Below are 26,311 nucleotides of genomic sequence, written 5' to 3' on the forward strand. Positions count from 1 at the left end.
TGTGCATCTCCCAAAGAGCTGCCTCTGAGCACCACACACCCTCCTGTGGATGGGGAGCCTCCATCCCTGTAGGCATGAGCTGGGCAGCATCCATCTGGAGAGGATCAGGGGGTTCTGAGCACCTTGGGATCTTTGCATCAAGCAGAGAGCAAAGGCATTTGGTGGCTTCTCTCCATCTTCAATATTGGCAATACTGATGCATGTGAAGGCTTCTCTCCTGCTCAGACAGGTGACTCCCAATGGAAAGTCTCTGGTGGTCTTACCAGTGGGAATGTGACCATAGGGTAGCAGCCCCTCTCTCCCCTCCTATTTGCCCTGGCACATTCCACCTATTTGGCAGTAGCACCAGGGAGTAGCATCCCTTGCCCATCTCCCCCTGCCTCCACATCCCTGTCCCCTCTGCCCCATCCGGCTCTCAGGTGCTGGAGTGAGTAGACCATAGGGGCACAAATTGCTTCTTCCTTGGGATGACTCAGGCTGAGCTCGGCATCCCTTTCTGCTGAGGAAAGAGGGATGAGGAGGTTCAGCTCCAAAGTTAGGCAGAACTCTGGGTTTGGTTGTGGTGCCCCCCCGGGCAGTTGTGTCCACCTTGAGCTGTAGCCTCACTCAGGCTGTTTCCACAGCTTCATCCCCCTGCACTGTGCTGAGCAGCCCTTGTGCTCTGCTGTCCCAGTCACAATGAGTCAAGGCAAGATCACGCTGCTTCACCTTCGCTGTGCTGGTGCTTTGTGCGAGGATATGTCAGCTTTTGTATGGTTTTTTGGCTTCCAAAAACTTAACTTCTCTTTCTCTTGGCTAGCAGGCAATGCAGTTTGACTGCTCCGTTTCCACCCGTGTAACCCAGGGCAGGGCAGGGAGATAAGCTGTTCCCTCAGAAGATGCTGCCAGCTGGCATAAGAGGCTGGAGAAGCTGAGGATGCTGTGGGGAAGAGGCAAGGGGAGGTTTCACATGCTCTGGGTTGGCTGGTGCTGCCGGGCCCTGGGCACTGCATATCCCACAGGTAGCACCCACCCCTCCCTCCTCTCCCACTGGTCCTGGCCAGGCTGTTGTCCATGCAGAGCTTGGCCCATGCTTTCCATCACACCATTATTTGCAGTTTCCATTTCTAACCCTGCCAGGTGCCTGTCTCCTGTCTTTCTGTGTTTTGGAAAACATCCCAGAAGAAAGAAACCCCAGCACTATAATATTTCCGAACACAAAACTGAGTAAAAAGATGCTGTTCTGTCAGTGGTTCAAAAATCCCCATGGCCTCTTGGATGGGCAAGACTGCACAGCAGGGCAAGGTGGGACCTACAATATGGGGTACTTGTCACCATCCTCACTGTGCCCAGGCTGTCAGGATGCTTTATGCAAGGATATGGCTCTTTCCTCTTCCAACTCCCCACTGCTGCAGCAGCACAGGGTCCTACACACACACACCGCCTTTCCATGCTTCCTCTTCTTCCAGGACGAGCAGAAAACAGAGCAGCAAAAGCTAAAACTGAGCAGGATGGGGAATGCCTGGGATATGGGAGTGTTGGTTGGGTCAGTGCACCCAGAAATAAAAGTGGCAGTTGCTATTTTCTGGCTGAGCATGGATACAGCTGTGCCAGGGGACAGTTAGGTGGGATATCAGGGAAAAGCTCTTCTCCCAGAGGGTGCTGGCACTGCCCAGGCTGCCCAGGGAATGGGCACAGCCCCGAGGCTGCCAGAGCTCCAGGAGCCTTTGGGCAGCACTGCCAGGGATGGACAGGGTGGGATTGTTGGGGGGTCTGGGCAGGGACAGAAGTTGGGCTTGCTGGATCCCTGGATCTGACAGGGCCAGGAACTGGATCCTTGTGGGTCCCTTCCAGCTGAGGACATTCTGTGAAAGGTTGTGGGGAACCGCGGATTTGGGGGTTTCAAGGGCATTCTGTGCCTTGGGTGTTCAGGAGGCAGCAGCTGCAGACCTACACAGCCCCTGCAAAGAGGCGCGCACACCACTGCCCCAGGCTGCAGAGCTGTCCTGTCCTAGGAAGAGGGCTGGGGAGGGGATTATCTGCAAAAAAGAGGGCCAAGAGGGACTTCTGCCCTCCTACACAGATGTCTGTGGGTCTTTGCAGAAGCTCAGAGTGCTTCTGCATCAGCCAACCCTGGGTGCAGCTGCAGCATCAGAGCTCAGCCCCTGGGGCACCAGGGCACTCTGTGCCACTGTCACAGCATCCTGCTTGCATAGGCTGGAAGGCAGTCCAGGGCCTAGAACATCTCCTGCACCAGTGCTGTTCTGGTCCCCTGCTCCAGGCAAAGCTCCCTGCTCCCCTCCAGGTTTATTTTTTAAGGCAGAAGAGTCTCAACTAGAGAAAAGGCAGGAGATGAACAGCTCTGGAAAGCTGAAACATCACCCCTTTAGTGTGGGTGGCTCACCAAGTATAGAGGCTGACCCCCGAAAAAAGGAGACACTGCCACAGCTCCAGGCAGGGAATCCCAGAGATGCCTGTGGTCCTGCAGAGCCCGAGAAAAACTAATTTAATAAACTAATTCATGCCCCTAATTTGAGGCATGAAATCCTGCAGGGTCCATGTCCCCCAAAAGCAGGTCTCTCCCATGCTGTCACCCCCTCTTCTGCATGTACGGGGATGGCCCAGGGCTCCCAGCTCCCCCAAACCCATCGGAGGAACTCTACAGCTTCTCCAGTCCCTGTCCCAGGAAGTTTGGCCTCACTCCTTTCCCCAGGCTCTGGCTCAGGCCAAAGCATGCAGCATTAACCCTCCTTTGAGACCACAGCAGTGCCTGGGCACATGTGGCTGCCCAAGAACAGAGAGAAAGAGAAGGGAGCAGGAACAGTTGTGATTTAATCATTTCCATTCTCTACAAATCCAGTGTACAGCAGAGACGAGCTGTGGTCCAGCTCCTGGTGCTCCCACTGCCATGGTCCACATTAGAACCAGGGACTGCGGGCAGGAATGGTACAGGGATGGGGCCAGCCCACTCCCCTCACCCCTCCTGCTCCATTGGATGTGTGCCTGAGGATGGACAACCCCAGGCAGCTTATCCTAGTGGGCTGGGGGAGAGCCTGGACCTGCCCAGCTCTGGTCAGTGCAAAGCCAGTGAGCAGGCAGATAGCTGTCTGGGACAGGCAACAGGGGCTGATCCTGCCCCTTCACAGGTCTGGTGGAGGCAAAGCTCCAACCCTGGCAAAGGCTGGAGAAGCTTCTGGCTGAGGCCAGCTTGTCCCCAGTCACTCAGCCCACCTGGACCCGAGCCCATGGGCACAAGGCAAGTGGATAAATCACCCTGTGCAATCCTGCCAGGGAAAAAACCACTGGGACAGTGTTCATCAAGGCACAGGGCAGGCTGGCAGGAGAGCCCCCAGCATCTCCCCAGGGACAGCTCAAGAGGCCGTGGGATGGCAGAGGGACATCCCTGGAGCAGTGCCAGTGGGGGCAATCCCAGAGGCCACCGAAGGTGTGAGTGGTTCAACAGCAACAAGGACACTTCTCTCCTGGGCAAAGGGGGCTGGGGGAGCTGCAGCAGAGCTGGGCTGGGGAATGGTGACAGTGGTTCAGGGCAAAGGTACAGGAACCCCAGGACTGGGGCTGGAGTCAGGGGCTGAAGAGGTTTCCTGAGAGGAGACGCCTCTTGACCTCTTTCCAGAGCAGGTCCCGCTCGCGGTTCGCCCGCTGCATGAAGCCCCGGTTCTCCTGGGCCCGGCGGGACAGGTAGGGCAGCACCTCGTTCACCGGCCCGTAGGGCACGTACTTGTACACCGGGAAACCAGCCTGGCCTGAGGAGAGAGGCTGCGGCTCAGGGAATTGCCGAGAGAGAAAAAAAAAATGTGCAAAAAGGAAAAAAAAGTTAAAGAATCAGGAAAAAAGTGAAAAAATGGGAAGAGGGACAAGAAGAGGAAGATACTTGAAATGGGGAAAAAGGGGGCAAGGGGGAAAAGAGGGGGGAAAGGGGAGGAAGGGACAGAAAGGTGGAGAAAAAAGTGGGAGAAGAAGGGGGAAAAAGGTCAAAGAAAAAGGGTGAGGATAAAAGGGGTGAAATAAAAACAGGGGGGAAAATAAAAAAAGGCGGGGGGGAAGAAAAAAAAGCCACTTGCCCTTGCCTGCCTGCCCTCCCATGCCCTGAAGGCTGTGCAGGAGGCTGTGGCTGGGCACTGGGAGGGGCTCCCAGCAGCGGCGGGGCGGGTGGGGGGGCAGCGGCGCATCTCTCCCGGCTCAGCACCGGGAGCTTGGGAAAGCGCCAGAGGGAGCGGGCCGAGGTCACCAGGAGCCCTGGGAATGTCGGCAGCCGGGGCTGGGCCAGCTCAAGGAGCGTTCAACCAGAAACATCAAGTTAACACATTTTTCCAGCATGACCGGACGAGGCTGCAGATGGGCGGCCAAGCCCTGCTTCCAAGAGAACTCCAGGACAGAGCAGCATCTGTGCTGGACAACTGCCCGGTTTGCCTCCTGCTGCTCTGCTGGCCTTGGGACTCTGTTCTGGACATTGGTGTGGGCAGGGGGATCAGTCCCTGACCGGGGCTGGGTACCTGGACCCTTGTGTGTCCTTCTGCCCAGGCCCCTGGCAGTGCTGCTCTGCTGCCTGGGCTGGTGGCTGAGGACAAGGTCACACAAGGCTGGTGCCATCCTGCTAGCAGGGAGCTCAGGACTCGGTGTGCACCTCCCATGGAGCCAAGGGACGCCCCCAGGCCGAGGAGGTACAGGAGAGGGTTTCTGTCTGCCAGGACCAGTCTCTGCCCCACGCTGAGACCCTAATCTCTGCTCAGACTCCAAAGTGGGAATGTCCCTGCCCAGCCACTACAGACTCATGCAGCCTCAGAAGAGAGATGTCACTCTTCACCTGGAGCTTAGCCTCCTCATCTACATCTTCCCCAAACCCCCACCCAGGGGTCACAGCATTCCCCATGGCAAGACACTGTGCTCAGCTAGTGCTCTATGACAGGCCTTCCTTCCTTCCTTCCTTCCTTCCTTCCTTCCTTCCTTCCTTCCTTCCTTCCTTCCTTCCTTCCTTCCTTCCTTCCTTCCTTCCTTCCTTCCTTCCTTCCTTCCTTCCTTCCTTCCTTCCTTCCTTCCTTCCTTCCTTCCTTCCTTCCTTCCTTCCTTCCTTCCTTCCTTCCTTCCTTCCTTCCTTCCTTCCTTCCTTCCTTCCTTCCTTCCTTCCTTCCTTCCTTCCTTCCTTCCTGCAGCTGTTTAGGGGTCTCAGTGGGGCTGGAGCACCTCTGCCAAGCCCCCCAGTCCCATCACTCACCCAGGGGGAAGGTGATCTGGTCACACATGCCCAGCAGCTGCCCAAAGCACACCTTCTTGTCCGAGGGATGGATCCCCAGCTCCATCATCCTGCAAAACAAGCCTCAGCATAGGGGGAGAGCAGACCCAGCAGTGTGTCCCACCAGAAGGCTGGGGATCATCTCCAAGTGGGACAGTGTGGCACTGACCACATCCCAGATGGATGCTGGGATGTAGAGCTTGAGGGATTTGTTTTTATGACAGCCTCTGAATTGGTGATGGGACCAATACTGCAGCCACTGGGGCCACTGTGCTGTACCTCAGCTCCAAGCCCCATCTAAAGCCCTGAGCACCACGTGGGAGCCAGGATCCCCCCAGGTGAGCTCAGGGGGTACCTGACACACCACAGCACACCTCCCTGCATCTCTGCTGGGCTCCCACATTCCTCGAGCCCCTTGTCCCTGCCTCACCACGCTGCCTGCCCAGCACCCACCTGCGCAGGGCGAACTTCACGGTGTCCTCATTGTGAGTCGCCACCATCACGCTGGCTTTCCGCCTTTGCTTGATCTCCTCCAGGACATAGTCCAGGCACCTGTAAGGCAAGATGGGCCTCTGGTGAGGCCTCTTCCACTGGGGCAACAGGCAGCAGTGTGGCTGGGGCTGTCCCCTACCTGTGGTACATCTCGTTGGTCTTCTCATAGGTTGGGTTGATGGGATCCTCGTAGCCCATCTGAGCTGCCCTCTCCCTCTCCTGCTCCATGTAGGCACCACGCACCAGCTTGGAGCCGAAGTGCCAGCCCTCCCGGCGGGACAGCTCCATGTCCCCTGTCACGTTGTTGTAAGCCTCCTGCGACCCAGTGGAAGAGATGGCACAAGGTCATTACTCCAGTGCCACCCCTGACTGCCTCAGCAGCTGTGCCATTGCACTGCCATGGCTTCAGGAGATGAGGTCTCCACCCATGCGCTGGAGCAGCGCCCGGGACACGGTGGCCTCACCCTCAGGTAGCACTGGTAGGTGTTGTAGATCAGGGGCTGGCTCCTGTTGAAGCGACGCTGCGTCTCCACCGTGAGGCGGCTGATGGCCGGCTGGAAGTAGCTCTGCTCCGCGTCTACCATCAGCCTCACGCCCTTCTCCATGGCTCTCTGGGGGGTGAAGTACATGCAGGCTGGGTTCATAGGGCTGCCTGCTCCATGTGTCCCCCTCTGTGACTCCCCCAGCCCCAAGGCCCCCTCACCCTTGCGAGGACATCCATGCGTTGCAGCACCCTCTTCATCTGCAGTTCCTCGTCCTCGCTGAAGCGTGACAGCAGAGGCTCCAGCTGCCCAGTCTGAAACAAGAACAGATTTGTGGCACCCTGCCTGCACCCAGCTCTGCCCATGGGGGACACAAACACCACTGGAGGGAACCCATCCCTTGGACTAATTGCTGCCCCACCCCAGTCCCCCAGCTCCCACCAGCCAGCAGGGCATGACAGGGTGCCCACCCTGCCAGCCTGGCACACTGTGCTCACAGCATGGCTAAGCTTTGCAGCCACCAGCACCTACTGGAAAGAGCGTGAGACCTTTGTCCTGCTCCCACAAAGCCTCTGTGGGATCACTCTGGGGGTAGCAAAGGTGGGTACCCACCTTCCTGTTGGGGATGAGCAGAGGCCTGGAGAGCTTGGTGCGGCTGTCAAACAGGCTGTTCCAGTCCAGCAGGTCCACAGTGCTGGGAGCAGAGAGCCAGGTCCTTGCTGGTGTCTTGCAAAGGCAGGGGGCTCTCTATCAGCTCCCAACCCCCACCAGCAGGAAGGACACATGACATGTCCCACCCTGTCCTGTCTTGTCACCTCCACCCAAACTTCCCCTATGTTCTATTGCTATGCTGAGCCACAGCAGGCCTTTGGAGACCTCCCCTTGCTGCTGGCCCAGGGACAGGGACGAAGTCCCCCAGTGTCCCTGTGCTGCAGCACCCCCAGCTCCCAGGCAGCTTACCCACTCGTGCCCAGGTTCTCGCCTGTGAACCACTGCTGACTCTCTGCCTTGCTTGCAATGCCGAGGTTAGCCAGTGCCTCCTGCCACCAAAAGAAGCATCAGGGGTCTGTCTGTTTGAGGTGTCACAGCTCAGGGCTGTTCTGGCACCTCCGTATCCATGGCCACCTGCAGCAGTGCATCCCTACAGCACAGCCTCCTCCCACAGGCCTCACCCGCCTCACCTGCAGCTTCTCCACCTGCAGCTTTGTGTCCAGCACTGCCCGCCCGGCCTGGCCTTCCTCTGCAGCCATTTGGTGGAAGAACCTCCGCCACTTCACTAGCACCTCTGAGAAACGCACCTGTGGGGACAGGGCTCCAGGTGAGACACCCAGGCTGGAGCCTCCTGTCCTGCCAGGACTTTGCAAGATCATACCCAGCCCGAGGCAGAGGCTGGCCCCAGAGCATCTGCCTCGGGGCAGTATAGACCCCACATATCCACCTTTAAAGTCCTAAGCTCTTTGTGTCTCCCCAAAAGTTGAGTCAGGGTCTCCAGGGATCTTGGGCTCTCAGGGGATAGGCTGTTGGTGCCCATTCCTCACTGCTTTTACTAGAGATGCCACCTGGCACCTGCCCCAGCAGAAACATCATCAGCCTGCCCCAGACCCTGGCTCTGCCCCACACCACTCTGCCACAGCTCTGGCACTCACCAGGAACTGGGGTCTGGCCAGCGCTGTCAGCTTGATGGCAGAGAACCCATCCTCTGAGCTGCCACCTGGATGGAACCACAAGAACAGCGTCAACCTGACTGTCAGCCCTTGGGCAGGGAGATATGGTGGTGGTGGGACTGAGAGATCCTTGCAGTCCCCAGCACAGTGGGGCTGTCCAGGACACGTGGAGCACTCACTTGAGGCATCAATACAGCGGAGGAAAGTCTCCATGTGCTGGTCACACTTGGCCTCATCTGCATAGAAATAGGTGTGGGCCCCAGTGACTCCACCATGGTGATCCCCAAATCCCTGATGCACTCGGTATTGCTTCTCCCTTTTTTCTGCTCCTGGGGTGGGAGAGGATGGAGATGGGCCATGCCCCATCAAGCTCCTACAGCCTCCCCAGGAGCTCCCAGTGTGGGTGAAGAGAGAGGGGCTCTGGCTGGGACCTCAGAAGAGCCCCCAGCACTGACATGGGACCTTGCTTGCTCTGTGCCTGAGCAGAGGCTGAGTCTTTGCTGAAGGGCAAGACTGGGCCAGGAATCATGTTGTTCTTCATCCAGCTCATTTTTTGAGGCCATGGTACCTGGGTCCTTCCCCCACAACACCAGGCCTCTCATGCCCGGACCTCCAGGCTATCTCCTGTCACTCACCTCCCATCTCCTTCTCGGCTGCAGAGGTGCGGGAGCTAAGAAGAGAAACAGGAAAGATGAGGGCCAGTTCAGCAACCCCCTGCAGCCCTATGCTGATGGACAGGACAGCTCTGAGGTTCCTGTGCTGCCATCCTGCTGCTGGCCCTGCTGTTCCCTTGCCATCCCATCACCAATGGGATCCAGTTGGCAGTTCAGATGCCCAAAACCCACCTGTGGAAGGGAACAGGGCTTTACCATCCATCCAGGGAAGACCTGGGAGCCCTGAGGCAGCACAGTGAGGATGGCCTGTCCCAGGGTTCAGAGCTGCTCTCCAAAAGCCGTGGCAAAGATACGGTCAGTCTGGTGGTACTGGCATGCTCCATCTCCAACCTGCTCATGGTCCTCGCTGTGGTGACACCAAACCTCAACCCACTGCCTTCCCACCTTGATGACACCAGCAGCCAGACCACAAAGCACAGAGCTCCTCCAGACCCTGAGCACACCAAGACGAGGGTGCCTGCTGCCCCACACTCCTCTGTGCCATTGCTTTAGCCAACAACTCACAAACAACATCTCGTTTTCAACTCCAGCTGACCTCAGATGTCATTTTAAGCCCAAACTCTCTGCCATGGAGATAACAAGGCTCTGACAGCCTGGGGGATGATGGCCAAGTCACGACATCCTTCCTGAGCTTGAGTAGCTAAGCCTTCTTGCTGACACTCTAAACCCAGCTACAGACCCAGGGTATGACCTGGAACAGGGCCAGCTCCTGGAGAGCAGCCCTGGGTGGCAGCAGAGCCATCCCCTGCAGGAGGCCTCTGCTTTGGCATCCCTGTCCCCAAACTAGCTGTGCCCAATGGTGAAGAAGCACAGTTCAAGGGAAGGAGCAAAGCCACCCATCTGGAGCAAGCAGGCTGGCCAAGAGAGCAGAGAGGCACATGGCAGGGTCCCAGGACACGTTCTCCCATATGAAAACCCTGTGACAGGGATTAGGGGCTGCTGGAAGCATAACAACCAGAAACAAGCCATTCCCTCCGGCCCCCTGGAGCCAGGACCAGCCCCACCCCACTCAAAGTGCCACAAAGCCTGGCATGAGCCAGGGCAGGAGTAGCTGGAGCTCATAGGAAGCAGAAGGCACCATATCTAGCAAGCTCTGCTCCCTGATTTTACTCACCTGAGGGCAGGGAAAGCAGCTTTCTGTCCCCGAGTACAGAGGGTGGAGGAAAGGAAGAAGGAGAGATCATACACTCAGCAATGGGATTTGTCAACAAAGCCCTTGCTAGGTGGAAGCTCCCTTTGGAGCTGGGGGCATGGCATAGGGAACAGCTGCAGCTGAATACTGCTGTGACATGAGGGCACACATGGGTCCTGTGGACAGGGAACAACTCTGAGCATACCCTGAACACCACATCCAAGGTACTGGGGACAAGGGCTGGAGTGAAGGCACACAGCTCAAATAGCAAACAGTGCCCATGGAGTTAGAGTGTTTTATGTTCCTGAAGATAAACACACCCTTCCCAGCAGCATTTCTGCTGCATGACTGCACCAGCTGTTCCTTCATCCTCTAGGGGGGCATTCAAAGCAGTGCCACGGTGTTTGCTTTGTTCTTCTGCATCAAGCAAAATAAAGGAAGATGCTTCCAGCTGAAGAAATAACTTTGTCCTGGATATCAGCTGCTCACTTTGCAATATTAATCTTGGCCAGCAAAGCCAAGATTAATCTTGGCCACCAAGTGCCACTGAACCCAGCTTATACTTGACCATCCCTTCTACCAACCCACAACAAGTCTCCCAGAGCAAGTCCCATCTCCAGGCACTGTCTAGATGTTCCTGGCAGGCTGTATCCAGACAGGAACAGCCTCAAGGTTCAGTTCGGTGCCTGGGAGCTCACACTTGCCTAAAGCAGGTTGTGAGGACTTACTGGACGGCTGGGAAGGGTAATCCAGCTGACACAGCAGATGGGGCTTTCAGGAAGTTTTGGATCAGGTTAAGTAAACCAGCTCAGGAGCAGCACAAAGGTCACACTGTCGGAAATAATCCCTTTGGCCCTGCAGGTTACCTGGAGGGTGCCAGCAGCACAGCATGTTTGCTTTGCTCATCAACAAATGGGTCTGGCAAAGGGGATGAGGGATCAGGGAGAAGCTGTCCTTGAATTACTACATCCAAGGAAAAGACTCATGGTTACGTGAAGTCCATTTTGGAGCTATGTGTGGTGCTTAAAATCCCACAGGTAGGAATAAAGGAAAGCTCTTGGCAGAATACTGTTCCATGCAGGAGTTGTCAGCACACAGCAGACCAGAACCACCACAGGCCTTGGAGAGCTTGAAGCTAAACAGAAGCAGCCCCATGATCCCAGGGAACATGCTGACAAAGCACAGGGCAGGAGTGGCAGCTGGGAATGAGCACTGGGAACAGGAGGAGAAGGGGAGGCAGCAGCTCTGGGAGCAGCATTGCCCAGGTTGGGGACAGTGATCCCACACTAGGGCAGGTGTCAGATACCCACACAAGGAATTTCTAGAGGAAGTCAAGTCTACACTCTGCATGGCAGAGCCTGAAGAGCATCTGACAATACTAGGGGCAGGATTGTCCCTCCCCTGTGTCAGCACAACCCCAACCCACGTGCAGTCTTGGGATGCCCGTGTGCCAGCAATGGCCCCAGGGCTGCCAGGAGGTTACAGCCACCTTCACTATGGGGAGGGCTCGCTGCTTCACCCACAGGTTACAGAAGCCCCTGCCCAGTGCTGCCTCTCCACCCCCCACCCAGGGCTGCAGCCATGCTGAAGCCCCCAGACCTCTGCTGCCTGGAGAACACTTATTTTCCAGCTGTGTCACCATGACCTGGCAGCAGCCTTCAGCACGTGGCTGAGGCCTCCTGGGACAAGCTGGCAGAGTCCTGGATGCCAGCCTGAGCAGGGCAGGCAGGGGCCTGCGGCAGGCAGGATAAGCCGGTTCTTGCCCACGTGTCATTGCTGTTCCCAGCCGGAAGGGCTGTGGAAGAGGTGCCACAGCCCATTCCTGGGGTGGAAAGGGCATTTCCCTGCCATTATGTTGGGCTTGCTCCAGAAGAACAACAGGAGATGGCACCAAGAGCCCAAAACACCCACTGATTGTTGTGGTTGGTAACTCTGCTTCCTGGCTGGCAGCAGCACAATCCCAAAGCATTCACCACGGGGAAGGACACAGCTCCAGGGTCCAGCAGCCATGAACACAGGACTGGCCACCCCTCTCAACCATGTCCAGCCCAACTCAGCATCAGCCCTGACAGAAGCACTGAGAATTTGGGATTTTACCCCAAACAGAGCCAGGGAGGAGCCAGAGTGATGGTTGGCAAGGGACACCATTCAACATGACCCATCCAATCCCATCCTGGGCTTGGTCCCTGTTCAGAGAATTATAGAACATCCTGAGGTGGAAGGGATGAATGAGGACATCAAGTTCCACTCCTAGCTCTGCAGAGGACAACAATCCCACCCCGTGCCTGCTTGTCCAAACAGTCCTCGAGTGGCAGCCTTGGGACCATGACCACTCCCTGGAGATCCTGTTCAGTGCCCGACCATCCTCTGGGTGATGACCCTTTTCCTGATATCCAGGCAAATCCCACTGGGTCTTGGGCAGAGATGCCTTGGGAAGTCTCTTGAATGTGAATGGCCCACACAGCACAGGCAGAACTCACCTAGCCAGGAGTACCACACGTGCAAACCCCAAATCTGCAGTGGGGGGGAGCAGCACAGCCCAGCCAGCTCACAAACCACTGGCACTCATCAGCAGGAGGGATACAGCTGCAGGCAGAGCCTGTCTGAAAGTCTTCTCTGGTGTCCCACAGGAAAGCCCTTGGCTGAGGCACAGCCAGGCATGGAGGGCAGCAGTGACAGCCTGGCAGCACCAGTGCTGCTGGCCCAGCCCCACGGGAATGCTGAACACTGCCCGGACCACGGCTGTGTGTCCAGGGGAGAAACACCTAACCTTCAAAAACAGTCACATACCTTCAAAACAGCCACCCTCCTGCCTGGCAGCAGCAGGGTGTTTTGAAGCTTTTCTAGAAAAAATCCAAAGTTTCCAGCCCACTCTGGGAGGCTGCAGCCCTGCCTCCCCCGGCACAGCTCTCGTGCCCGCACTGCCCTCACCAGTGTCTGCTCCCATCAGACCCTTCACTCCTGGGGAGGAATGGCAGCGGCAGCAGCGGCAGCGAGGGGCAATGGCACCCGCCACGCACATGGGGATCCCCGATAAGCAGTTCCCGGGTGTGGACCAGAGATAAGGCGCCCAGCGGCAGCACCTGCCTGACACATCCTGCTCGCAAACCATCCTAAAAAGCCGTTCCCGCTGTGTTTTTGACACCACGTGACAAGCATATGACAGCCGGACGGTGTCCTCAGCTGCCAGCAGCGACTGCCGCCAGGCAGCCTTGTCCGGGGGACGGCGCATCCTCAGCCAGTGTCCTCCGGAAGGGCCACCCTTGTTGTGGGTGGGGGGATACCGCCCACCCCCGTGACCGTGGGGTGCCGGCCAGCGGCCCATCGATCCGGAGAGCGCAGCTGACCGGAACTGGAGCCCGAATAATGGAAAGTTACCGGCAGCTTTGGGCTGGTGCCAGCTCTTGGCAAAGGGCGAGAGGCAGTGAAGGCTGCCTGGGACCGGGGGACAGTGCGGGAAGGGGGGCACCACCCCAGCTTGAGAGGGATGGAAATAGTGAAGGATGGAAATCATGAAATCATGGAATTGTTAAGATTGCAAAAGAGCTCCAAGATCATTGCTTCCACCAAAATGTGTGAGGCGACATTTGTATGGTGAGGAATAGCGGGGGCAGGAATGGGGGGCAGCATCCCGATGCGGGGGGAGGGGGAAGGGGGACTTCAGGCGTGACAGTAACGCTGTGTGTTGTCTGTCTGTGTGCAGAGGGGTGTGGGGCAGACACAGCGCCCAGGGGGTTAGGGAAAATAGGACGTGGCTGGCAGAGGGAAGATGGAATAGGAGGGGGTGGGGAGGGGGTGTTAGCATCCCATAGGAGATGGAAAATAGAGGTGGGAACCCCCTCAGGGTGTGCAGGAGGGTTCGCGGTGTACAGCACCGCTGGAGACGGGTGCACTCCGGTGTGTGGAAGGGAATAGATGGGGACAGAGAGGGTGCAGCAGACAGGGGGGGCAGCACCCGATATGTGCAGAGGGGCGGGGGAAGCGATACAGCCCAGTGGGGGCTCAGCACTCCAGTGTGCGGGACACAGCCCCCGCCGTGTGCGGGGCACTGCCATCTCTGTGTTCTGGGCACTGCCAACCCCGTGTGCAAAAAATACAACCCTCGCCGTGTGCAGGTTACTGCCATCCCTGTGTTCTGGGCACAGCCATCCCCGTGTTCTGGGCACTGCCATCCCTGTGTGCGGGGCATTGTCCCCCCGTGTCCTGGGCACTGCCATCCCTGTGTGCGGGGCGCTGTCACCCCCGCGCTGAGTGGGCGGTGCCACGGGGGGCGAGGCCGTGACGCACGGCTCCGCAGCCAATGGGAGCGAGGGGCTGGGCAGGCGCAGCCAATGGCAGCGCGGCCAGGGCCCGCCCCACCCCAGCTCCGCACTCACCGCCCGTCGCCCAGGTCCTCCTCCACGCTGTAATCCAGCACGGCGCCCACGCCGAAGGCCTGGTTCCGCCGGAGCAGCGGCTTGATGGCCTCCTGGTCCTCCCCGGCCACGAATTGCCCGTAGAACGTCATCTTCATCAGCCGCTCGAACAGCGTCTGCCCCAGCACTCGCTGGCACAACTGCAGCAGCTGCGGGACAGCGGCGGCTCAGCACCCGTCCCGCATGGGCACTCCCGTAGGAAAAGTCCCCACGACCCAGGACTGGCATTCCCCAAAACGGGCACCCGCTGGCCCGGGTCCGAGAGCCCTCCAACACCCGCACATTCAGACCGAGGGTCCTCCCGGAAAGGGAATGACACGTCCCGAAATGCGCACCCCTAGGGTGAGAGCCCCTCAGCCCAGCACCGGCATCCCTCGGAGTGAGAGTATCCCTGGCACGCACCAACATCCTGCAAAACAGGCACTCTCCCGGAGCGAAAGATCCCCCCCATTTGGAGCCACCCCTGGAGAACCTCCATCCCGCACCGACACGTCCGGAAGGGGTACTGCCCATCCTGGGACTCGCAGTCCCAAAATGGAGCTTCCCGGAGCAAGAACCCCCTCCAGAAGGAGGTTGACACCTCCCGGAGCGGGCGCCCCTGAGCGAGAGCCCCGCCGGTGCAGAGCCGATGACCCCCCGAACGGGGACAAGCCCCGTCCCGGAGCAGCCCCCCAAGCTAGACCCCTTCCTCCACCCACCTGCTGGTTGTGCTGCACCAGCGGCTCCACGGCACACAGCCCCAGCACCAGCAGGCCCCGCAGCAGCTCCGCGTTGCTCTTGCTGCGGAACGCCTCGCGCGGGTCCCCGAAATCCACGGCGGGCGGCGGCGGGCCCCGCTCCGCGCCGCGCGGGGGAGGGGGCGGCCCCGGCCGGGGTCCCGCGCCCGCCGCCGCCGGGGAGAACCCGCGGGGGGCGGCGGCGGCGGGCGCGGAGCGAGGGCGGCTCGGGGGATCGCACCGGCGAACGGCGGCGCGGAGCACCCGCGCAGCGCTCGGGAGAGCCATGGGCACGGCGGGGCCGCCGCCCGACGCCGCCTTAAGTACGGCCCGCGCGGGACCGCCCCCGGGCCCCCAGCACCGCGGCCCCGCTCCGCCCCGCCTTTGGCCGCGCTCTGCTGCCACCGGAACCGGCCCCGCGCCCCGGCACTGCCCCGGCACCGACACAGGCACCCGGGACGGCGACCGGGACTGCCGCTGATTCTGGGATCGGCACCGGGCCCGGCAGCGGGACTGGGAATGGGACTGGCACTGACACCGAGACAGGCATCAGCACCACCAAGGCGATGGGAACTGGGATCGGGATCGGCGCTGGGGCTGGAACTGATCCCGGGACTAGCACCGACACGAGGACAGGGACCGGTAGCGGAACTGGTCCCGGGACTGGCACCGACACGAGGACAGGGACCGGTAGCGGAACTCGGCACCGGTACCGAGACCGGCACTGAAACCGAAACCGGAAGCAGCACCAGGACTCGGACCTGGACAGGAATCGCGACCAGCACCGGCACCGAGATTGGCACTGGGACCGGAACTGCGAGCAAGACCAATGCTGCGATAGGTACCGGGTCGGGGATAGGAACTGGGACTGGCCAGGTCACCGGGGCCAGCACCAAGACTGGAGCCACCCTGCCCAGCGCACCCCGCTCCCGCAGCCTCCTGCCCGGTGCCTTCCCCATTCCCATCCCCTTGAAGCAGCCGGTCCCAGGGGCACCTCCCTCCCCGGAAGCCCCAGGAAGGGCCTGGAGGGGCTCGAGGGGAGCCCTGGGCAGGCCTGAAGGGATCTCTGTTCTTGGAGCAGTGCGGGGAGTGGGGCAAAGAGGACCTCATGCCCTTGGAGGAGCCGTTGGGAAATAATGAAGGTCCCAAGGGAGCCCTGAAGGGGACCTGTGGGAAGCACTGGGGCCAATCCTGCAGGGCCAAGGGGCTACTGACTGCTCAGGCAGCCCCAGGGAGGGCCAAAGGATGCATCAAAGGGTGCTTGCTCCCTTGTAGCCATCCCTGGGGCAGGCTCTGGTATGTCCAGCCTGTGGAACTGGAAACACTTGGAGGAGGGATCTCAGATCTGCGGGACCTGTTATGGGAGAGAAGTTTCAAGCCCCTGTACTTGATCCTCTCCTCCTGATGTGTGTGTGAACATTTTGGTGGGGTCCATGGGTGCTTGGGTTGCTTGAGGCAGCAGACTTGGCTCCCTCGTCATGGGCTGGGGATGTTGGGCTTTGCCTGCTACGCAGAGCACCAGAGAGGGCTGGCAGGACCTCGTGATCTTCCCAGGCAGAGTGAGTGCCTGTCCTGCTCATGGCAGGCGTTTGCCTGAGCTGTTCCTCCCCGGCACACCCAGTGCTGAGCTCCAGAGATTACCGAGAACATTCCTGACACCCTGCATCCAGGAACACTCCCGAGACTTGGCCTGGGAGATTGGGTACCTCCCTTCCTTTTCGCAGGATTGTTTCACAGCTGCATCACAGCTGCGTACTTTCTCTGTGCCCATGTCCCTTCTCTGTGCCCATGTCCCTTCTCTGTGCTCTCATCCCTTCTCTGTGCCCGTGTCCTCTCCCTGTGACCATTTTCCTTCTCCATGCCCTCCTCTCCAGCCCTGTTTCCAGTGGTTCCCGGAGGATGAGTCCGGACTGATGAAGAGCTGTCTAAATCCAGCTCCTCAGTGACATCTTGTGCTGGGAATGCTCAGCGCAGGCAGGAGATGGGAAAATTAGTTCCTGCAATTTATTTTTCCTGACCTCCCCAGCACTGACATTGCTGTAACCGGCAGTGAAACCACGGGGATTTCCTGAGCTCATTTGTAAGGTTTTCTTTGGGAACATCTTGTCCTTCCACGGAGACAGCCAGGCAGTGGCATAGCCTCTGACGGGGCTGGGTACAAAGCTCTGGAAAAGCATCCACTTCCTTCAAAACATTCCCTGTGCTAACTCTTTTGTGCCATTTAGAGATAATAATAATTCACCCAAAATTCCTCGTCGTGATGAGACTGCACATATGAACACTTGGGATGCAGTTCAAACCTTGTTTCTCAGCCAATTGCCACAGAGAACATTCCCTTCAAAGGCTCTAATGGCACCAGTCACCCCTGGGAAACACTTGCCTGGTCTTAGCAGGGAAAGCTTCCAAGTGCTGCCTGCTGTGCCAGCAGAGCTGCAGCCCTGCAGCATCCAGATGGGTGCAAAACCAGGTCTGAGTTTCTGAAGAAACTTTAGTTTCAGACCCAAACTCAGGGATGAAATGTTAAAAAGCCACTTTTGATGGAAGTGAAATCTGATGAGCTTTCTCTCCGGATGGTGGTGCCTGAAGCAGAGAAAATCCCTGAGCTGACAGCCCTGCCAGTGGCAGGGAGACCAACAAGGGATGCTCCAGGCTGCCGTGGGGATCATACCAAGCCCTCGTGGGTCACTGTGGCCTTGCAGAGCACTGACCCCCCAGCTCCCAATCTCCCTTGGCTGTGACATTATGCCCTTGAGGTGCCTGTCCTCACCATGCCCAGGCAGGTGCTGCTGGCACAAAGGGGCTGGTCCCTGCTTATGGTGGCTGCAGCTGGCATGGGAAGCTCAGTCCAGCCCATGGCTGGAACACACATCAGAGACACAGCCATGCTGCTCTGTCCCACACGGGGAGCGTGGCTGGATAACACAGAGCCAAGTCCTTCCTTGGGCACTCTCAGCTGCAGCAGCAATGGGAATAAATCCAGGAGAAGCTGTTATGGATGGCTTGAGGAGCTGTAAAATGCGAAGAAACATTTGAATGTGAGACAAATAGGTGAGGAGGGAACTTGGCACAGGAGGAGATGCAATTTAGGAGAGGCCACAGCATGCATATTTCATGGGCCAGCCCTCAGTAGAGGCTCCTCTAACACCACAAACCTCACAGATGGAAAGGAGTAACAGCAGCCACTCCCAGCATCTGGGAAGGAGAACAGTGGGATGATTGCTCTTCCTGCCTTGTGGTAGAAGTGGGTCAGGACACAGATCCTGGAAGCTGCTGGCTCTGCTCCCCAGGTGTGGGACCAGCCTTCCTCACCCTCCTCTTCCTCCAGCCCAGTGCCAGGCTAGGGGCAAGCCTACCCCATCCTTGGGGCTGGGGCTCTGTCCTCACTGTCCCACACCTCTGTGAGCCCTCCAGCCCCACTGCCATGGTACTCTGTGCTTCCAGCATTGCTCCTCTGAGGTTTCCTTGGAGAGTGCTGACTCAGGTCCTCCTCTGTCGGGTGTTTCTCACTGACCATATGCCTGACTTGTGCCCAGCACCTGCGCTATCAAATCACTCCCAGCGCAGGCCAGGCTGCAGGAGGGACACCTGCAGCCCGTGGGAGCAGGGTGGATCCTCACCTGGCATCTGGCTCTGCCACAGGTGTCCCTTGGAGCAGCAGGTGCTGGGGTGGCAGGAGCTGGGTGGGTCAGAGTCTGATGTGGATTCACTAGCAAAACCCAGGAGAAGGTGGACTTCAGGACAGTGCTTCCCAAATTGCAGCCACGTGTGGGTTCTCATCTTGTAGGGGGTTATTTTTCTTCACAAGAGACTTCATCTCCCTCTGTGCAACTCTTCAGGGAGAACTCCAGATCAACTACTGCCCACTCTGAGGGGATAAACCCCTGTGGGGAGCACAGGAGCTCCCAGCTCCTGTGGGTCTGTTTGGATAATGAGTTGGTGCTCTCTGACTCCGCCCAAGCACCCTGTCAGCCTCAGTGTCACCCTCCTGGGCGTGAATCTGACTTGTGCCACAGTACAGACCACACTCCAGCAGCAGGATGGAGGATCCAGCCTTCCTTCTCACAGCTGGGGAACCAGGGAACTGCATCCTTCCCCTTGCACTTGGTGCTGCAGAGGCTGCAGGAGGTTCAGCTGCTCCAGCAGGATTAGGGGTGATCACTATCCAAGCGTGGCACAGGCAGGTGAGGCTGCAGCACTTGGTGTCCTGCCTCCATGAGAGCAGAGTAGGAGTTTGGGAACTTGCCGGTCACCTGGGGAGTCACAGGGTGGCAGCTCCAGGTCCTGGGGCATTCCTTTGGGTTGGGGGCCCTGGAGAGAGCAGCTGAGAGCTGCCACAGACCCTGCAGAAGAAGGAGATGCTGGGTAGCTCCTCTTGCAGCTGATCTCCCGGCCAGCCCAGACCTTGCTCTCTCAGCATGGCTGGGATTTTGAAAGCTGGGCTGTGTTCTGATCCCTGGCATTTTCCACTTGCATCCCAATGGTTTTTGGTGAATCACTTGCAGCCTAAGAAATAAATGTCTTCTTGATTTTTCCTGTGACCTCCTGGGTGCAGCTCAGCAGCCATGAGAAAATACCCAGGTGAATTCCTGTCTCCATAAAGGTCAATGCTATTAAAAAACAATTGCCTCTGAAAGGGACCCTAGGAAATATCCAAGGCAGGGAAAGACACATCAGACTTACCACATCAGTTAATTGTTTCTTTGCACAGAGTCCTTCTCTTTTTCCATCCACTGGGAGACGGGAGTCATGTGAGATGTCCACAAGTGTGCTTGGGGGAAAAGGAACGCCAGCGAAGACCTGAAACAATTTTGCTGCTCTTACAGCTGAGAAAGGATCATGCTGGAAGGTTTCTGTGGAAGTGGGGCCTGGGGAATGGACATGAAAAGCCTTTTTTCCCAGCTGACTCCCTTGGCGGCTGAGTTGTTTACAGACCCTGGATGCCAGAGTGCCAGGAAGGGAGCCAGCTCTATTTTAGCCCTTTGTAAATGATTTAAAACACCTCGTGCTGGGGAAACATTCCAGGAAAGGGGATGCTTGGCTCTTCTTCCTGGGTAGACCAGGGGTGTGCAGGACATTGCGGGAGGCAGAAGGAGCCAGCCCTGGCAGGGACAGCAAGAGTGTGTGGTGAGGATGGCTGTGCCCCTCCTGTCCCCCAAGAGCTGCTGCTGAGAACTAAATCAGCTGCTCCTAATCCAGCTGGCCAGAGGCATCCTCCCAAACCCCTCCCAGGTGATGTTCCTAAGAAGCTCCTATATTTTTTGCAGCCTTTGCCTACCAGGAGCATCCCCTGGGAAGGCCAATGGAGCCAGAGGTCCCAGGTGGCCTGTGGGATCCCAGGGAGGTAGGGACAAGGGGCAGAGCTCCCTGCAGCACCTGGGGGCAATCACCCATCATGGGACGGGGACAAGCTCCTGAGGCTGGAGCAGGACAACTTCAACCTCTTTTACCCTTGAGGAGCTGGCTGCTCCTTATTGATTAACGTGGTGGCTCATTTCTCTAAAAATAGGCTCTTAATTACTGAGCTTCTGGAAACAGCTGTTTCACAGCAAAACCTGATTGATTCAAGGGCAGCTGTGGCTCCGGTGAGGGCCTGGTGGCCACAGAGCCTGGATGGCCCCTGCCAGAGACAGCTCCTGCCAGGGAAGGTTTTAGACCTGGTTCAGGTCAGTTCCCAGCTCACAGCTGATGGATATTTGTTTTTTCCAAGTGTCACTTGGTTTTGCTTCTTAACTTTCTGTGTATGTAATTGCAAGCATTGAGCACTGAGAGGCACTTGGACTTCTCTTCCAGTGGAACAAAATGGGAGGAAAAATGTTCATTTTTCCCTAGTGCTCCTGAACTGTGTGTAGAGAAGGGAAAAAGCTTTTCTGCTTTCTTAATTTCTTTTTTTTTTTTTTTTGGTGTTGTTTCCCACCCTCTTCCTTTACATGGACAAATACTTTTTGGGAACTTTCATGATTTTCCCTTATTCTCCTGTCCCAGAGAAGGTGAGCAAGATCCCAAAAAGGCTGAAAAGAGAAAAAAAATATAGTTGAAAATAGATTTATTTTCTGGCATTGTTTCATCTCTCTGAGTTTGTGTTCTTGTGTCAGGAGTGTCTTGCCATGTCCTGGAGATGGAGAGGGGATATTCAAGAGCCCTGTGGTCCCCCACCCTCCACAAGCACCACAACCTCTGTGCAGCTGAGGTGAGGGGAATACAGGAGCCCTCTGAGACAAATTAAGGAAAAAAAGGGAAGAGAAGCTGCAGTTGCTGGCTGCCAGCACTGCCCCTGCCTCCCTTCCTGGCCAGTGTGAAGGCCATGTGTCACTTGACAGATCAGATGGACTCTGCTCTCCATCTGCTCTTGTCCAGGCCCATATCTGCTGAGCCTCCCTCCTGCTCCATGTCCCCTGTGGGCTCTGTTTGTGATCCCGCCAGTCCCTGCCCCAGGCTGGGATGGGCACCAGGGGATGCTTGGAGAGCTATGAGCATCCAAACCCATGGGTCCTTGCTTGCTGCATGGGCTGCAGATCCTTGCTGACCTACTCATAGGTTTCTTTCACCCTTTATATTTTTATTTCAAGGCTGAATCTTTCACTCTGGTGCTTGTGTGGCTTCATTTTGCACATTCATAGTTTCTTCCAGTTGAAGTTTTACAGGTAATTGTTGTTGCTCTATTTCTAGAGTCCCATACTGTTGTTATCAGATTTCTAGAGTCCATACCTCCTTGGTGCGTTCTTATGGCTGTAGATCTTCACAGCACAGACTCCTTCATCTGCATGTTGTTCTTTCTCAGTTCAGGGCTCCTTCAAGGCTCTCCCTGACTGGCTAACCCACCCCCTTTTATCCCAGTTATCTTCATTAGTCACAGCTGCAGCCCATCAAGGACAACCAGGACCTCCCAGGGCAAAACCTAGATACAGATCTTCAAGTACATTTCCTCTACTATATTTCCCCCTTTTCTTTTACTTACAGAACCAGGTTTTACATACAATACTTCAAGTACAACACACATATTTCCCCATGACTCAAAGGCCATGTAAAACACACGTAGCTCCTTGCTCGAAGGCCATACTCTTTCACAGCTCCTTGACCCAAAGGCTATGTTCTTTTGCAGCTCTTGGAGGCCTTATCTTCTACCAACTATCCGCGGCTCTTGGCTCCCTTATCTTCTACCAACTATCCGCGGCTCTTGGCTCCCTTATCTTCTACCAACTATCCGCGGCTCTTGGCTCCCTTATCTTCTACCAACTATCCGCGGCTCTTGGAGGCCTTATCTTCTACCAACTATCCGCGGCTCTTGGAGGCCTTATCTTCTACCAACTATCCGCGGCTCTTGGAGGCCTTATCTTCTACCAACTATCCGCAGCACTTGGCTCCCTTATCTTCTACCAACTATCCGCGGCTCTTGGCTCCCTTATCTTCTACCAACTATCCGCGGCTCTTGGAGGCCTTATCTTCTACCAACTATCCGCGGCTCTTGGCTCCCTTATCTTCTACCAACTATCCGCAGCACTTGGCTCCCTTATCTTCTACCAACTATCCGCGGCTCTTGGCTCCCTTATCTTCTACCAACTATCCGCAGCACTTGGCTCCCTTATCTTCTACCAACTATCCGCGGCTCTTGGCTCCCTTATCTTCTACCAACTATCCGCGGCTCTTGGAGGCCTTATCTTCTACCAACTATCCGCGGCTCTTGGAGGCCTTATCTTCTACCAACTATCCGCGGCACTTGGCTCCCTTATCTTCTACCAACTATCCGCAGCACTTGGCTCCCTTATCTTCTACCAACTATCACAGCAGGGTCACCAATCATTGTTTTTCTATTTCTAGAGCCCCATACTGTTGTTCTTCTATTTCTAGAGTCCCATACTGTTGTTATCAGATTTCTAGAGTCCATACCTCCTTGGTGCGTTCTTATGGCTGCAGACCTTCACAGCACAGACTCCTTCATCTGCATGTTGTTCTTTCTCAGTTCAGGGCCCCTTCAAGGCTCTCCCTGACTGGCTAACCCGCCCCCTTTTATCCCAGTTATCTTCATTAGTCACAGCTGCAGCCCATCAAGGACAACCAGGACCTCCCAGGGCAAAGCCTAGATACAGATCTTCAAGTACAATACATTTCCTCTACTATAGGTAATTTTTTAATTCTTTACCCAAGGAAGTATCAAAGGGAACATCCCTCCTCAGAGGGATTCGTGCCATGGCATCCACAGGGAAGGTTCACCTTGAGGAGCCCCATTCCTGCTGTCCCACAGCTGTGACAGCCACCCCAGAATGGGAGAGCATAGGACACAGCTCCTCCAGAGCTCTGGAGGATGTTCCACCAGGAACAGCCAGGGGACACTGGGCCTAAGGACAGCAGTGCTGGCAGCTGTCACCAGAACTCACACCTTCACTCTGTGAGAACTCCAATAACTTTTCAACATCACCAGCCAAATTTCGGCAGATTTTCTAGGGACAGGAGAAGGCAACACTCCCAAGTCCCTGTTCCTCAAGCTGGCAACACAACAGCTTTCCACTGGAATGACAGAATTTTTTTTAATGCAGGCCAAATAATTTTCTCTCATTAGAGCTGCTGATACAGCTGGAAGAAGTGAGCTCTCTCCAAAACTTCATCTGCCAGTGAGGGGCAGCAATCCCCCAGAAAATCTTGGGGTCTTTGGCTGCCCCAGCTTCTTGTCCCTCTGGCTGTGGCTCTTTGCACTGGAATTTGGAAAGAAAAATATTCTGGGATGGAAAATTTCAAACCTAAAGGGTAAAGTTGGACAAAATCCAGGTGAGATTTGGCAGAGAGACCCAGCAAAGGTTGTTCCTTGTGCTGACATTTTTGTTCTGTGCTTTGGAGAGCCTCCCTGCAGCTCTGTTCTGGCCAGGTCAGGCGCTGCTCGTGTAAGAGGTGTTGTTAACACATCACATGTGACCTTCTCTGGGTTTTCCCTATTTATTTATTTATTTGTTTGTTTATTTATTTATTTTTTTGTCTCTGGAACTGTGAATATTTCAGAAGCAGACACTGCAGTGGTCATACATCCTGTGGGGATGGCTGTCCCATCAGCCCACCCCACTCCCAGAGGTAGCCCAGAGGCTTTGATCCTCTGGCTGCCTGTCCACAGCAGACACTGCACATCTGTGGTGGCACCAGAACACCCTGACACAGCCCAGCTAAATCACCTGATGGAAATGAGGAGCTGGGATCTTGTTGAAGCTCTGGTTATTGGAAACCAAAAGCAAAGAGTGACTCTGTATCTGTGCTGGCTCTGGGGTGCACATGAGGGTGCTTTGAACAAGGGACATACTGGAGACTGCTGTGACTCCTCTCTCCTGTGAATTCTTCCACTCAGGTCTTGCCAGAGCGTGCAAACCCATCCCTGCAAGGTTGGAGGAGCTCTGCAGAAGGACCTTCAAGGGCTATGCTGAGTCCTGGGCTCCCCTGTACCAGGAAGGACCCCACAGCACTCCTTGGGGAGGCCATGAGTCACTGAGAAAGTCTCCAGGTGCTGAGGCCAAAGGCCTCAAAATTCACCTGTGGAGAAACAGGAAGATTAGATCTGACTCATTCCAAGGGTTTAAACCATTTTTGTGTTACTAAAAAGATGTCTTTATGCTCTAGTTTTTGTTTTGTTTTTTTTTTTTTTTTAATTTTTTTTTTTTTTTTAAGAAAGACAGCAAATTCAAGGTAAAAAAAGCAATTTGAAGACGAGAGATTAATCTGCTTTGCTGTTGTCCAGGTTTAGAGCAAATTTGGGAGAGAATCCCCCAAAGGAGCTCCAGTAGGAAAGCAGATCCAATTGGCCCCTCCCCCCCAACTGGTCCGGGAGAAAATACCTCCTTGGAGAAAAGTGGAAAAAACCTGTTTATTAAACAATAAAACCTAAACAATATCAAACAATAAAATCCCTTGCCACTCCAAAAGAGATGACAAACTGAGAAAGTCCCTCCCCGGGTTGCAGCTCAGCTCACTCAGTCTCTGATCAGTCCCTCCGGTGCTGGAAATGTCGCAGGCCAGGCCCGGCCCGGTGGGCCACAGGTGCAGCTGCCAATGCTCCCCTGGGTGTTCAGTCCAGAGCAGGTTTCAAGAGGTCCAAGGAAAAGGGAAAAAAACAAAAGTCCAGGGAACTTCTTTGCCTCAGCAAGCTAAAACTAACTAAAAGCAAAGGAGAGCTCTGTCCCGTTGTCTGTCCATCCGCAGGCAACAACAGTCCAGGAGCAGGAATGTGGAGGAGTGAGTGCAGTGTCTGAAAACAAACTGCCGCTTCTCCTCTCCCCCCACTTCACTCTCTGGAACACTCTTAAAGGTGCAAAACTTATTATTAAACATAAACAGAATGAGACAATTGGGGATAAAAGCATCATATAGTCAACCCAGGACAGCTGTAAATTTGGAGAAGTTATCAGTAAATTTGATGTGGGGTTGCTGTCCTCTCCTTCCCTCCAGGGAGCACTGTGGCATCTCCTTTCCCCTGGTTTTCTCTGTTCCAGAGAGAACGGATTTGTGTTTGTTACCCAGAAACAGAAATAAAGCTCCAACAACCTGCCTGTGCAGGTCTCTTGTTCCCTGCTTTTCTGTGTGTTCCTTCCTCAAGAGGATGATGAGAGGCCAGAAACACACCAGGGCCTGTGCATGGTCAGGAAGGGACTGCTCATCCCTAGGCAGGTGGATGTGCTTTTTTCCCAGAGCAGAGGTGCTTAAAGCACTATGATGCAGAAGTGATCCTCATTAGATGGTCCTGCCCCTCCATGGGTCACATCACCCACCCGTGACAGCAGCATAGCTTGGACATGACTTTGGGTGGAGCATGTGGTGGTGGCAGCAGTTCCTGCCTGTTCTGTGCTGAGGGGACACCGGGAGGGTGAGCTGGGGCTGGCTCTGGGTGGATGTGCTGGTGGAGCTGCTGGAGAGACTCCAGAGGAGGCCCTGGAGCTGCTCCAAGGTCTGGAGCCTCTCTGCTCTGGAGCCAGGCTGGGCTCCAGAGAGAGCTCAGAGCCCCTTGCAGGGCGTAAAGGGGCTCCAGGAGAGCTGGAGAGGGACAGGGGACAAGGGATGGAGGGACAGGACACAGGGAATGGTTCCCACTGCCAGAGGGCAGGGATGGATGGGATATTGGGAATCAGGAATTGTTCCCTGGCAGGGTGGGCAGGCCCTGGATCCCTGGCAGTGCCCAAGGCCAGGCTGGACACTGGGGCTGGGAGCAGCCTGGGACGGTGGAAGGTGTCCAGCCATGGCACGGTGGGAGGTGTCCCTGCTTGGGACGGTGGCCCTGGGTGGCTTTGCGGGCCCTGAGGCCCGCCCGGGTCTCGTGGCGGGAGCGGCGCGCGGAGGGGCCGGGGGCGGGGGGGTGAGGGCGCCTCTCGGCCGCTGGGTGGCGCTGCGGGCCCGTCCCGGGGACGCCGCGAGCTGCGGCGGCCCTCAGGCCTCCGGTCCCGCTGTCCCTGCCCCTCAGGCCCCTCAGGCCCCTTCGGTCCCGCTGTTCCTGCCCCTCAGGCCCCTCAGGCCCCTTCGGTCCCGCTGTCCCTGCCCCTCA

General features: G+C 56.5%; 1 protein-coding gene across 3 annotated transcripts; it reads right to left on the reverse strand.

The window, feature by feature from the left end:
• Nucleotides 1–2,793: 2,793 nt before the first annotated feature.
• PRODH (proline dehydrogenase 1) lies at nucleotides 2,794–15,093 on the reverse strand. Of its 3 annotated transcripts, none has more exons than XM_066562144.1 (14): nucleotides 14,788–15,093; nucleotides 14,051–14,238; nucleotides 8,504–8,538; nucleotides 8,048–8,104; nucleotides 7,851–7,915; nucleotides 7,386–7,502; nucleotides 7,165–7,244; nucleotides 6,817–6,898; nucleotides 6,426–6,518; nucleotides 6,187–6,333; nucleotides 5,862–6,037; nucleotides 5,684–5,782; nucleotides 5,213–5,301; nucleotides 2,794–3,743 (listed from the first exon to the last, which is right to left on the reverse strand). In XM_066562144.1, the coding sequence occupies exons 1-14, from the start codon at nucleotides 15,091–15,093 to the stop codon at nucleotides 3,562–3,564; spliced, it is 1,716 nt and encodes a 571-aa protein (XP_066418241.1). In that variant the 3' UTR covers nucleotides 2,794–3,561. The 3 variants fall into 3 exon arrangements, with proteins under 3 accessions (XP_066418241.1, XP_066418240.1, XP_066418242.1); XM_066562143.1 differs by having other exon boundaries at nucleotides 8,048–8,197; nucleotides 14,788–14,918; XM_066562145.1 differs by lacking the exon at nucleotides 8,048–8,104.
• Nucleotides 15,094–26,311: the final 11,218 nt, after the last annotated feature.

The sequence above is a fragment of the Molothrus aeneus genome, chromosome 18, assembly GCF_037042795.1.
Source record: "Molothrus aeneus isolate 106 chromosome 18, BPBGC_Maene_1.0, whole genome shotgun sequence".
Classification (NCBI taxonomy): Eukaryota; Metazoa; Chordata; class Aves; order Passeriformes; family Icteridae; genus Molothrus; species Molothrus aeneus.

Bases quoted from the DNA above. Each gene is read 5' to 3' on its own strand.
- PRODH (XM_066562144.1), bottom strand. From the start codon at position 15,093: ATGGCTCTCCCGAGCGCTGCGCGGGTGCTCCGCGCCGCCGTTCGCCGG. The intron at 14,239-14,787 runs GTGGGTGGAGGA...GCTGTCCCGCAG, and splicing joins TGGTGCAGCACAACCAGCAG to CTGCTGCAGTTGTGCCAGCG. The intron at 7,245-7,385 runs GTGAGGCGGGTG...TTTTGGTGGCAG, and splicing joins TGCAGGTGGAGAAGCTGCAG to GAGGCACTGGCTAACCTCGG.